The 13731-nt window shown below is 39.6% G+C and overlaps 1 protein-coding gene across 3 annotated transcripts; it reads right to left on the minus strand.

The window, feature by feature from the left end:
* Positions 1 to 169: 169 nt before the first annotated feature.
* rasgrf2a (Ras protein-specific guanine nucleotide-releasing factor 2a) lies at positions 170 to 13330 on the minus strand. Of its 3 annotated transcripts, none has more exons than XM_055231953.1 (29): positions 12683 to 13330; positions 8516 to 8622; positions 7918 to 8065; positions 7582 to 7671; positions 7259 to 7512; positions 7104 to 7183; positions 6720 to 6913; positions 6526 to 6635; positions 6340 to 6458; positions 6100 to 6263; positions 5942 to 6008; positions 5727 to 5863; positions 5563 to 5645; positions 5243 to 5491; positions 5023 to 5115; positions 4426 to 4934; positions 3764 to 3889; positions 3594 to 3680; positions 3327 to 3433; positions 2755 to 2867; positions 2623 to 2683; positions 2470 to 2508; positions 2088 to 2191; positions 1864 to 1948; positions 1019 to 1192; positions 845 to 924; positions 625 to 742; positions 480 to 548; positions 170 to 398 (listed from the first exon to the last, which is right to left on the minus strand). In XM_055231953.1, exons 1-29 carry the CDS (start codon positions 12959 to 12961, stop codon positions 303 to 305), a joined length of 3942 nt encoding a protein of 1313 aa, XP_055087928.1. In that variant the 5' UTR covers positions 12962 to 13330; the 3' UTR covers positions 170 to 302. The 3 variants fall into 3 exon arrangements, with proteins under 3 accessions (XP_055087928.1, XP_033845750.1, XP_033845749.1); XM_033989859.2 differs by having other exon boundaries at positions 1019 to 1216; positions 2479 to 2508; positions 12683 to 13329; XM_033989858.2 differs by having other exon boundaries at positions 1019 to 1216; positions 12683 to 13329.
* Between the last annotated feature and the right edge of the window lie 401 nt (positions 13331 to 13731).

The following is a 13731-nucleotide window of genomic DNA, read 5'->3' on the forward strand; positions in this document are numbered from 1 at the left end:
GACATGAAATTTAAGAGATATTGTTAGGTCTTAGGCCACAGATCATGCTTATATAAACATATTTTATAAATTATACTGAGTGTTAAAATAATGGCCATAGTATTTTATTATATATTCAATTTGGCTATTACTATGTAATACTAATATTTTGTATTGTTTGGGTTTTTTTTGTATTACAAACAAATACTCATTAATTCAAAAAGGCACATTTTCACCTGAGATCCTTAAAGACAGTGCAGATACGTGACACTTGCCTTAGTTTCCTCTTTTACAAAATGTAAGTTTGCTGTGCATTCAGATTCTCAGCTTGGAGGGACTCGAGGTTCAATGCTCAGTGAGAGCTCATAGAGTGTGTCTTCATCCATTACCAGTGATTTATCCAAAAGGAATTGTGTCACCTAGAAATGAGGAAATATTGCCTGCATTAACCCAAGTATTTACACTATGCACATCTTATTAGCCACAATAACCCATCATACCTTTGGTTGGTGCTCTATCCTGTAGGGGGCTTGCTGAAACTGACGAATCTCTCGGATAATATGAGATATCTAGTGCAAAGAGCAAAGAACCAATTAAGTATCTTTTTGAGATAACCAGCATTGCAAAATCGATTGATTTGTTTACCATCCTCATTTTGGAAAAGTTCACCAAACCCTCCTCTGTGAAATTAGGTGTTCCTTCCTCAATAAATGCCAGGTCTGTGAGGTACATGCCCAAATATGGGACGCATGGAGGATTACAGCTGCAAAGATTAAAAAGAGTATAGTTTTTATTTTATTAGAAATTAGGGATGGAGCATTAAGTATCATTGTTTATTTAAAAATATATTTCTTTCTGTATGTACTTTTTCAGTGTTTCTCTGAGATTTTTAAACCTTCCTTCAGATGATACTGTCTTTTGTAGTCTGTCCATAAGTGCCTTTGTCTAAAAAAAACAGCAAACAAAACAAACAAACAAACAAAAAACTTATGAACAAATGAATACAACAAATAAGTGATCTTTGTAAAGAACATCCAACCTGTTTGCAGACTTTGGCCCATGTCTTTTTCAGTCTGTAGATGGCGCTACGGTTAAGGGCAGACGTGATCTCGAGCACACCATTGTAGTTATTGAGGCAGCGACAGATGTCAGCCACAGCTAACCACTTCTCTATGGAGCCGGCTCTGGAACCCACATCTGTATTGGCCATTATCTGAGAGGCCACCAGGTTACTCATCTGCAGATAATAGAGTTTTTTTCAGATTTAAGAGTAACCAGTGGGGAACAGATAAACCAAGGAAACTACTAAATATATACTAGAATAATAAATGTATTTAACATTTTAAACATTTAACATTTCTTTAGTAAGAGGATAATCGTTGAGGGGATCCTGAGAAAAGGTACAGCAGCATTAGCAGCAGTTGACATTTACAATATTTACAATATATAATGCATAAGACAAAACATGACACATAAGACACAGACACGTGCGCACACTAACATACAGAGCTCTATAAGTTAACCCACCCTCCCAAACTGTCCCAAGAATCTGGATTTTAAAACAGCATTCCTGAACAATGGGAGAGAGGTCAGTGAATGGATGGAAATTGAAAGAAAGTTCCAGCCAGTAGGTGCTTTGTGTTGAAATGCATGTTTACCTACTTCTTTTTTGATTCTGGGTGTATAAAAAGAGATGGTAGGTATGGCAAAGATTGTATGAGGAGCTAAATGGGATTAAATATTGTTTTAATTATAAAGGGTAATTGAGGTAGAAGCATTTATAAATAGGACTGTTACTGACGTCATTATGTTTTATGGATTACAATTATATAATTTGGAAATCAATGAAATCGTATCGAATCTTATTGTATCTAATTGATTTACCTCATTGAAGTGCTGACTAGTCTTCATGATGTAGGGGGTGCGCTCTGTCTTGTCAGCCTTCATCCAGCCCTGGCCCAGGAACTCCCTTTAAATATTGGACTATATCATCTCATTGTGTGAATTATCATCATTAGAATATTATCTTTAATGTCATTTTACCATATTATAGTTTATGGGTTAGGTATAGTAGGGCATAATATAAAACAGCTGTTTCTGATACTCACTCATAAGGAATACTTCTGAATACTATGTGGTCCAGCAGTGTAATTTGTTCTGCCAGTTCCATGGCAGAGAGCGATTCAAAACATTCAGTCCTGGGACTCTCTGCCTAAAATCACAAAATAACTTTGGTGGTTATATGGTTTAATAGCACTTGGTCTGTCAACACTTAGTGGAGTTCAATTGGTTGCATATACCAGGGTTAAGGGAACTTAGAACTATTCACAACTGCAGTATTGGTTCTCACATCAACACATTTTAGTGTAAAGCATCACTTTACCAATGTTTTAAAAATGTGTTTTCTTAATTTATTAGACTTTATTAGATTATTAATTTGACTATAATGTAATAGTGGTGGGATACTCTAATGTGTTACCAAAAAAGTACCTCTCTTACCGCAATGAAGTGAAGTAGGGGACAGCTTTTCTGTGTCAAAAACATATAATTTTGTCAACTGCGTGATGAATGTACTTCATATTTTGAATAGAGTAGCATTTTAATGTGGGCTTCAAATAACCCAGGCCACTGTAGTCTACTGACCAATTGTAATATGTCTTCAATCTTAAGCTGGCCATCATCTTGATCTTCTTGGGAAAGAGCACTGCAACCAAAGACACTGTTTTAAGTCATTCTAATTTTCTTTTTTAAATTGGGCTTTGGTTTTTGTAAAACCTCAAAATATTTGTTGTGGCTTTTCGCTCCTGAGGCAGAAGGTCTGGATCTTTAAGCACTTCTTCCAGAAGACAAATGACCCCCAACTTCAGTTCACAGTTCATTTCAAAGTCCTGAAAAAAGAAGAATGATAAAAAAATACAATTAGTTATTTTTACATATAGACACAGATTTCGTAGTGTCGAAGTAGGTTAAAACCATCCTGAAGTCAAACAGTCATACTTAAAAGCACAGGAAGAATATTAAATATTGATGACACAATAATAACTGCACAAAACAGAAAAGGCATTATTATTATTATTATTATTATTATTATTATTATTATTATTATTATTATTATTATTATCATCATCCTTATTGTCTTGATCTTAGCATCTTAGGGAGAATGTTTTCTTTTCTGCAGGAACACACCAAGCATGCAAGAAAGGAACCACACAGGGGAGTTGTTAGTATTAAAAAGATCAACAAAGGGGGTTAAAGTTCAGTGTCCTGGTAAGTTCTAGCCCAAGAGGGGCCGTTCACAGCTACTGATCAGGAACATTAGCTGCAAATGTTCATCTATGCTAACTTACCTGGGAGTGCTTTGACACCCAGTGCCGCAAAACATTTAAGACTCGGTTGGTGGCAGCTCTGCGAATAATGAATTCTTTATCACAGTTTTTTTCTGAGCTGCTAAAGCCTAGAAAAGAGCAGAATTAATGATAATAAGTCTAATTTCCAAAAGTTAATGTTATCAGTATTTTGGAAGAAATGTTCTGTGACTTCTGTATAGTTGTCTGTGTAGACCCTCAGTCGTCCACTTGTATTATGTGTATTAGTATCAGTAGTGTGTTATTTACCCTGGGAGCTGCTGTGACTGGCAGCTGCAGTGGCGATGGCAAATGCTGAAGCTGGTGACATTGTGCGAGAATTGTCTCCTGAAGTCACTGCAACAATAATGTGAACCTTATGAAGTTTGTACTTTTGTTTTATTGTATTTATTTAATTATTATTAAAAAAACAGGGTTACCTCCTCCCTGTCTGTAGCGCAGGTGTCTGGGTGTAGAAGGGGAGCGACAGGGCGATACATCACCAGACTCACTGCTCACCAAAGTCTCAGGAATGAACTTGTCAAGTGACACTGACTCGAGCACAGCTGTAAGCAGACACATTGTGTTACTAAATTGCACAGGAAGCAAATACATAGTGTATAGTGAAAACTCTCTTATGGTTACAGTAAAAGATCAAAATCAAGTCAAATCAAATCAAATCAAAATCAAATCAATCATTTAACAGTCGTCATTAATCTACAGAAAATTATAGACTGCATAGCCTCCAGACATTTAAAACTGGCATGTAAAATGTCAGCATAATAATAATAATAATCATAATCATAATCATAATAATCATAAAAAATTATAATTAAAATTAATAAAGCACAAGTCTGGAAAACAATACTTACTAAAGAAAATAAATAAAGTAAATGGGGTAAATCCTAAACATGGATTCAGTACTGATTGCTTAATTTGATTCCTGGTCTCTTATCACATTTGTGATGTTAAAAGTGTAATTAATATTAAAGTGTAAGGATTGTGACATAAATTATAGTAAGGAATTTAAATAGCATTCTTGGAATGTGTGTTGGCAGTATGCTAACACGTGGATTATAGTGTGGATGTTGTGGGATCCTACCTCTGCGGATGCTGCGCCTCAGCTTCCCACAGAAAGCATCGATGCGAGGCAGCTCTCCACTGACGTCCTCCCCAGCAGATGGGCTTAGCTCTGGGGAGCTGGGACCACGGCTTAGGTCCAGAGGGGCCTTTGTGCAGAAGGGGGGTGGAGAGGACATCCCTGAGGCTTGAGGTAGGCTGGGAGAGCGTTTGGCAGTGGGTGGAGGAGAAGAGAAGCCAGAGGGGGTTCTGGTCATCATAGGAGGGGGGGAGGAGATGCCTGGACAGTGACTGGATGTGGGTGAGTTTGCTGCTGATGAGGAAGGAGTAGTGGTCAGATCCAGGGCTGCTGCCTTGGGGCCAACTGGGGAGCTGAGGGAGAGCTTTCTGCTGTGCACAGGAGAGGAAGCCCGGGAGGGAATGGACAAAGGAGGAGGGGACGAGAATTTGCGGCACAGTCTTGGAGATTTATTGTTCAAGGGATCAGTTCCCCATGCTCCCTGGTTGGTGGCAAAGAACAACTCCAGTGACCTGTAACAGAATAAAAAAACAATAGTTGCCCTGTAACTTTGCTGTACACAATGACAAGTAAATGACACGACTTTGTGAGAGTTTGTACTTAGACTGATCCAGGGCAAGCTGAGTGATCTTCAGACTATAGTCAGGACAAACTGACATAACAGAAAGACGATCACAGGAAAGTTGCTCAATCCTGAGGCAATGACAGACACGAGGGAAAGCAACGGCGATAGGACAAAGACAATGAGGTGACTTAACAATAAACGTGATGAAGAATGAGTACAAGTGGGAGTGGGATAATGACTTTTGGTAACACATACCTCACCGGTATTGAGGTGAATGGTTTCTTATAGATATCAGCCAGTTTGTCTATGACCACAGCAGCAGTAGTAAAGATCCTGTACGTGTGCAGGAATGTGTTGAGAAAGTCGATGGACAGGAAGCGAAGATCAGTGAGGCGCTCCAGTAGACGCTCCACACTGGCATAGCGGATTTGAGGGACTTTGCATGAGTTAAGGGTCTTACTGAAGCATATGTCCACATCGTCTTTATGCAGTCGGGCATCAGATCTGAATATAGGAATATAAGTTGTTTGTTTAAAAAGCTAAAGGTTTATGTTTTCTGTCAAACGTAGACTTACTTGATCATGTGTGGTACAGAAACTATAGAGTTGTCTTCAAACACACTGGTCATCAAACCATTACATCGGATATTATCAATGCACTGAAAGACAGTTATTTGACACTGTAAGCTGCATGGACAACATAACTGCAGCACTGTATCTGATTTAATTAAGATGCCAACCTGGCTGATGTCACTGGTCCAGGCAGCCTTTTCCTGACGAGAAGGAGATAACAGGACCACAGAGAAAGCCTGTCCATCAGGAGGCTCCACTACAATCTTAAACTGTAAATGATTAAACCCCTGACCTGCTGCGTTGTCTGTAAAAAACAAACAAGCTAATGGCATAAAGAAAATAATCAAATTGCCTCAAACAACAGGATGTGCCCAATACTTACAGTCCTCATCACTGGCATCAAGTTCCTCAATAAGAGTACACTCAATCAGGGACAGTGTGCCTCCTTGCTGTTGGATAAAAAATCCAATTCAGTAGCATGTATCATAACAAAATGTAACATATATTTTATTTTTCATTCATACTGTATATGAGGCTAACCTTGAGCAGGTGAAGTTTACCTCCAGACGTGCGAGTGCAGATGAGCAAGTGCTTGGTAAATAAAAAACACTGTCTCTCTCCTTCTTTACGGAGTGACAGAGAACCCAGACGGACTTTACTGAGCATGCCTCGTTCACTGCTGGATGGTAACTGGATTAATGAGCCTGCAAAATTGTGTTTCAAAATCAACATTTAAAAAGTGTTCAAATGTCCAGTAAAACTAATTAACAATTTGCCCACCTTGTCTGACAAAGGTCTGGCTTGTGTCTAACAGGATGTCACAGCCCTCTACAATCATTCGCTCTATGGCCAGGTTCTTCCTGATGTTCTCAGTATCACTGACTTCATCATGCATCATTCTATAGACACAACACTTTGCCTTAAAGCTCACACCAACATTCACTATAACCTAACACATTTACATACTTAGACAGCTCCTCCAGTTTAGATTTGGCAAACTCCAGGCTCTTGCGCTCCACATGTTCATGAGGTGTGTGTGCTAGCAGCTCATGGAGAGTAATAATGTATCGAGGAATCTGAGACATTAAAAAAGAGAAATATCCTGATATTCAGTACTGTGAGGACAAATGTTAGTATGTGACACTGTATGTGAGCCCTACCTGAAACATGGGATATGTAAGGAAGGTCTCCAGCATTCTGCCCTCACAGGCTGCATTGGACTCATACTGTTTGAGAAGTTTGTCAAAATCCCTGTTCTGTTTGCAGTTTGCTAGAACTTGAAGGCTGTACTGGTGATTACGCACAAACTCCTGGTATATGTTCAGCATGGGTAGCAGAATATCAAACAGGTCCGCTGAAAACAAACATCAAGAAGGTGAAAGTTGAAAAGAAATAGAGAATAAAACAAGTTAACTTATTATTATAGTGTCTAGCAGCATAATTATTCAGACAATTCACATACATATTCAATATATTTATTGTCAATTTGGCCCTTCTTCCTAAAATTCTTGTAGTTCTAAAAATATAACTTGCATAGAGCTCACCCAAAACAAGAGTTGGCCAGTTGGCGATCCGAGCCTTTAGACCTTGGTGAAAGATTTCGTGCAGAAACATAATGGTCTCACTAAGAAAAGGGGAAAATTATTAGTGCAACTTAATTGATTTAATTATCAAGTGCCAGAGGGACTTGTGAGTTTACCTGTTGAGGAAGATGCTGCTGACATCATCGTGACTGGTTGGAGGTTTCTTGGAGCTGGCGGCCATTCTCAGCGGCCTGAGGAAACAGTTGACCAGGATGGACAGCTGGTGGACATACTCCGTCTCTGCCTCCACCATGTTGAAGACAATTTGGTTCCTCTTCCTCATGCTTTCTGCGTGAGGGGAGCAGATGTAGTCCTGGACAATTATCTTCCACTTTCTTCTGCAAAGCCAGCCGCGCAGGAAACTTTGGACCTGCACAGATAATGTATGCCATTTTTGCAAGGTTTTTATACATGGGATAGTGACAGTGAGTTAACTTACCTTTTTGATCTTTTTAATATCAGGGTCTTCCTCCTCTTGATTATTCTGGTAAGGCAACATCTTTTCCTTGGTTTTGTTCAGCACTACAATCTTGAAACAACAATATTTATGTGAATACATTGCCATGGAGTAAAATATTCATAAGCTTCAAAACAGAGGCCCCTGTGTTGCATGCTGAGGGTGAATGGTCCTACACAGCAGTTTATTTTTATGCAGTCTTAACTTAAACATTTTAGCAACACATTAAGTGCTTTTACAGTGTAATGTGTTTGAATGTCAGACCATGTGCTATTCTATCTGTATGCATGCATGTGCACAGATGTGCTTTAACCATACCTCAGCTTTGAGCCTCTCTATCTCAGTGTCCTGGTCCTCCAGCTGAGTGCGCAGCTGATTGGCTGCAATTTTCTCAGTCTCCATAATCTGCACCAGGTGGATGTACTTCTGCATCAGGATCTCGCGCTCAATGATGATGTCCGAGTAACTAAAGCATGCACACAGTGTTTGAAATTATGTATAGCATTTTGTGTGCTATCATCACCAATACACATTGTATAAATCATGAGTTAACTATTTCTATCTTAAATTTAATGTCTAACAATGGGTAAAATATCCTGTGTTTGCCAGATAAAAATAGTAAGAGGTGAACAGAGAGGTTGAGTGCACAAACAAGCCTGTGATGTAACCATTTCAGCTATACAGCACCAGCGTGGCCTAAATATGAACTGCACACACTCAGATGAAAGTTATGGTGCTATTGTTGTATGAGAGTTGATAATATTCAAATAAGGAAAGTCTTTACAAAATGATTCAATTCAAATTACTTTATTTGACTTCAAGGGGAACAAATAAAGTTTTCCCAGTGTTTTAGCAGTGAACTATAAAAGCTGCCTAATATTTCAATGGACACTATGGCTGGGGAAGTTTCACTAACCTCGCCTGCTGGATGCACTCCACCCACTCATTACAGTCGGATTCCTCCTCAGACCGAAGTTCCAAAGGCTTCTGTCCGTCATGGCCAAAAATAATCAGGAAGTAGTGCTGTAAAAAAGAACATAAAGCATTCAATCAAACTTCTTAGACTCCTATTTAGATCTTCTGAACTGACCAATCAGTTTCAGTGGTATAAAAATAAATTGTATTGGCCCATCCTCCTTTGCTGATCACTGTTGCAGTCATTTCTTTCGTGTAATCATAACCTACTTGACCATACAGGTTACCTATATATCAGTGATTCCCAGCCACATTGTCTGTCTGCATGATGCCAGAAATATGTTTATGCTTAAGTACCTCTGCTCCTGGGGTTCTCTGTAACTTTGATTAGGAAAACACTGGCCTAGATTGTGAACAAACCAGTCTAAAGCCAACCCACGTGCAAACTCTTTTTTCATACTGAACTGACCTATAATGCTAACTAAGGGACTTGCCAAGAGTTATTACCTTACCTCTGTTCAATATTTAGTCCAATCATTCTGCTAATATATTTTAGCCTGATGTGATACTGCTGTTAGTCATTTTAATTATTCATCCATCTGTGAACTCCCCATGCCAGTACATATAATCTTCCAGGTCATACATTTAATTTATGAACTACACTTATGTAAATCCCCTTGACATGTGAACTGTTTATGTATAGATATTTTCAGGGGAAGTGTGTTACTTGGAAACGCAGGAATCACTGACTGAGGCTGGACTCTTTCCCCATTCAATCAAACAGATTACATATGAAACCAATCTATATCTATCTTAATTTTGTATCTTAGGTTCGCCCATCCCAATTCAGAGGGATGGAACCTGGCCTGGTTTACATACTAAAAAATACCTAATAAACAAATAAATGAGGCACGACAGCGACAAGGCGATTTACTTTCTGTTGTTGGACTTCAAATAAAATGTGTATTTTAAAGAAAAAAGGTTTGAGAGATTGTATGTGATGGTAAGGCTAACACTGGGAGAAAGTAAGCCTGTGTAGTAATGATGTAACGATAAGCGGCTGAGAGACACTTGCTAGCGTGTGCCGGACCAGAGAGGCTTAAGGGCTTGTGTGTGTGTATGTGTGTATGTGCGTGCGTGCGCGCGTGTGTGTGTGCATGTGTATGGGGGAGGGACGTTTTATGTAATCACTAGGGCCTGTAGACCTCCTTGCACTGCTAATGTGACTTCCCCCGAACACAAACTCGCACTTAAATGACTGGATAACAAAGACTAAGGCAGGGCCCACCACAGACCACAACCAAAGCATCAAGATACTAGCAATCAGATACACATATGCAGTGGGCAAAAGATCATATGAAGTAGAATAATTCCACATCCCTGCAATTTAGACAAGACAATCCACAACACTATACACCCACAGCAAATGTCAATCAGTTTCCCAATTTTGTTGACTCCACAATGTATTTATTTGTATTTATTTATCTTTACTTATACAGAGGAACCCAATGAGAGGACTTGGGCTCTCTTTTTCATGGGTGTCTTGTTTAAAATACAATACAAACAGAAAAAACAAACAAAACAAACAAGTCCATATAAAACATTAAAAACAGGTGCAGGTGTGTGTTTAAAAGTTTGTTATCAGATTATTAAATTCCGATTGTATAACCAACGACTCTAGTTTTGCCCTTCCTTGGAGTGTGTTCCATTTTTGTGAAGCAAAACAGCTAAAAGCCTCTTTCTCATTTCAGTTCTGGTGCGGCTAGTTCTTAGACTTACACCATGCCACCTCTATTAAGATAAGGTAAGATAAGCCTTTATTTATTTATCCCAGAAGGGGGAAATTACAGTGTTGCAATGCACGTGCTTTGAGTTTTGATTCTATTTACTGTAGTTTGAAAATTACTTCAAGTCTATGTGTTGAGGGTCATTAAAGGATCCTGACAAAAAACAGTAAAAGAAAAAAAGACTAGTTAGTTATTAAACTGCATATTTATGTTGCATTTGTAGCATGTTAGTAGTATTGATAAATAGCAATAAGCGCCACCTATTTTCATGAGTTTAATGCTTGATTAGATTTAGAATAAATATATTCACTGAATCATAATAATTTGTATTGATCCACCCTCCTTTGCTGATCACTGATACTGTCATTTCTTTATCATAACCTACTTAACCATACATGTTATCTATATATCAGTGATTCCTGGCCTAGATTGTGAACAAACCACAGTCTAAAACCAACCCACCTGCAAAGTATTTTTTTCATACTGAAGTGACCTATAATGCTAAGGTAAGTAAAAGGTAAAAGTCTGTTCAATATTTAATGTATGTTCAATTTATGATTAAGTAGGAAGCACTGTATGCATTCTGTTAGATTATTCTAAACTTTAAAAAGAAGATGGGTTAAGTGACTCCACTGTGAGTTTATTGTGCGTGGTGGTTTGTGGTGGTTTGATATTCAGACAGTGTCCGCAGGCAAAAGGACCAGCAAGGATGCTATTCTTAGTCAAGTACAGCAGCCTCCCAGAGCATCGGCACTCTCCATACACATACAAACAGTCCCGCTGGCAACTCACTTCTAAGTATGTTTTGTGTATAAATAAGAGCTGGGTACCATTCACATGGTGCCAGTATTAAGTGATACCTGGTTTTTGATACTAGTACCTGAATCATAATTTTCCTGTATGTTGTTTTTTAATCATCATCTGGAGCCAGAAACTTCAAAAGTCCATAAATGTTTTTTTTGTTTTTTTTTCTTGGAGCAAAATCTGTATTTTTTAAGTTTTTCAAGTAACTTTCGATAGGATTGTCTCAAGACACACAAAAATGTTGTATCAAAAGAAAGATATTTGCTTAACGTTTACTACATATTTGCTATTTAGCAATTGTTGCCATTTTCTGATACCTACGTTTTTTGTTACTAAGGCTACTTGTACTAGTACTAGTACACTGTTAATATGATTTACAGCCACAAGTCTTTGTCAGCTCAGGTTTAGCTTAGTATCAAAATTGCGCTATCAATAACAAGATTTAGTTATTTGTTATTTTGGAATTTGAGTATACCTGGTCAGTTTGTGCAGCAAATTGAGCAATTGCAATTGCCTACACTGCAGCACTGTTTAGGTTCTTTAAAAAACCACACACATTTTTACATACTTAACACATAACATTTTATGATTGAATCTGTCACAGCAACTACAGTATAACAACATTTACATGTACTTTCTTTTGATGTGCAAAAAACTCTCAGTTAAAAAGATTACTTTGATCTCACCTTGTGTTTTATCTGATAGTGCTGCTTTTCTAAACCTCTTGCTCTTTGTGGACCTAATTATGCTCAATTATGATCAAACAATGTCTCTGCACATCTGTACTTTCATGTTTTTTTATTGATTGTACAGCGCTAAACACAACTGAAGAAGCCCTGTACAGATATCGGGCTTTTTCTGACCTAAGGACTACAAAATATTTCTAGAAACAGGAAGCGCAAACAGACCCCTGCAGCTCTAATGTCATGCTGTCACACCAAATACACTGCACCTGTCTGCACTTTCATCTTAACCATACTACAGCAAAAAGACCACGAACCACTTCAACAGTAGACCATAACATAGACTCAAGGATGGCACTCACAATCAAAGAGAAATGTGAAATCTTGCAGGCTATTTGCTAAATAAAGGTTAATATTTTTAAGTATTTATTTATATATTTATTTGTAAAAGCAAAAGAGAAAAAGTGCCTACATAAAGTTAAAATAGATAGTCTTAAGGGCACTATACTATTACTGTAACTGGAAATTTCCCCACCAAATTCTTACCATGTCATCCTATATTTGATACTCTAATACATAATTTGTATGATTGTTTAGGCCTCTTCTTTTGGTTGAGTGGCTCAGAGGCAAATGAGCGTTCCTCTGAGACTTTGTCTGCCCCAGCTGCTGATCCTGGAGGCAGCAACACATCAATCTGAGTCATATTAGTAGCCTGTAGTGTCAGCCACACAACTCAGGAAATATTAGTTTTAGACCGTAAAATTCGTGCTATGTAGTAAACGTTTAGCACAATAGTATGTAAAACCTAAAAATGTAGGCTAGTTGTAGGCCTAATTTAGAGTACAACGTGTCAAGTGTACCCTCATGAAGGTCCCTGAGTTGCGTGAAGTCTACCTGCTGTCTCTCAGGTGGGTCTCTGCCAATGACGGATGCTTTAGGGGCTGGTGCACGCTCACAGGCGCATCCCTCCAGCAGGTAGATGCCTGACGGTCTGGCGCTCTGGTCGTTCTCAAAGTAGAAGAGCACATTTTGATACAGGGCGAAGTACTTCTCGGCCCAGCGACCATTCTCTGTGGTCTTCTTGTTCAGGAAACCCCGCTTGGCGCCCTCTTTTCGGGCAATCACGGATAGATACAGAGCGTGCCCCTCATTGTATCGCACGCTCTTCTGCATTTCACCGGAATTTCACTCAGTTTCAACGTGGTGCCAACTTCAAATAGGCTTAGCAGACGTCTGACCCTAAAATTCACGTGGTGTGTTTATCTTTTGATAAAAGCCGACATTGCTAAAAGTGTGACGAGGCGCAACGAATGAACCAATAGGTCTATGTTCGTTTGTTGTGCAGGTAATCCAGGCTTGCCATGGTATGAAGAAGTTGTCCACAGAGCTGCGCAAATCAGTCCTCCGCTCATCGCGCGCTCATCCGTGCGCTCAGAGTGGCCCCATCATCTAAACTTCGGCTGAGTTCACGTGCACCAGACAAGACCCCCTGGAGGAGTAGCCCACCCTGTCTGTGATGGAGTCCTGTCAGCTTCGCGCAACAAAAAATAGACACAGAGAACAGACGGTGAAAACAGAATCACGACGAAATCTGCGGTAATCGGCTTTGACACCAACTTAAAGAGACAGGTCCCGCGCTCCCCGCTGTGTGCCCGCGCGCACTGCCTTCTGCGCGCACTGCCTTCTGCGCGCACTGCCTTCTGCGCGCACTGCCTTCTGCGCGCACTGCCTTCTGCGCGCACTGCCTTCTGCGCGCACTGCCTTCTGCGCGCACTGCCTTCTGCGCGCACTGCCTTCTGCGCGCACTGCCTTCTGCGCGCACTGCCTTCTGCGCGCACTGCCTTCTGCGCGCACTGCCTTCTGCGCGCACTGCCTTCTGCGCTCAAGCCTCCTCCTACAAGTGCACAAGATTGGTCAAAAGTTTGTATCAGGAGATGAGACTG

This window comes from Periophthalmus magnuspinnatus, chromosome 23 (genome assembly GCF_009829125.3).
Source record: "Periophthalmus magnuspinnatus isolate fPerMag1 chromosome 23, fPerMag1.2.pri, whole genome shotgun sequence".
In the NCBI taxonomy this organism is placed as follows: domain Eukaryota; kingdom Metazoa; phylum Chordata; class Actinopteri; order Gobiiformes; family Gobiidae; genus Periophthalmus; species Periophthalmus magnuspinnatus.

Coding starts and splice junctions, on each gene's coding strand:
- rasgrf2a (XM_033989858.2), bottom strand. CDS start 12,961: ATGCAGAAGAGCGTGCGATACAATGAGGGGCACGCTCTGTATCTATCC. Junction 5,864..5,941: donor TGATGCCAGTGATGAGGACT/GTAAGTATTGGG, acceptor TGTTTTTTACAG/ACAACGCAGCAGGTCAGGGG. Junction 5,492..5,562: donor TCTGTACCACACATGATCAA/GTAAGTCTACGT, acceptor TCCTATATTCAG/ATCTGATGCCCGACTGCATA.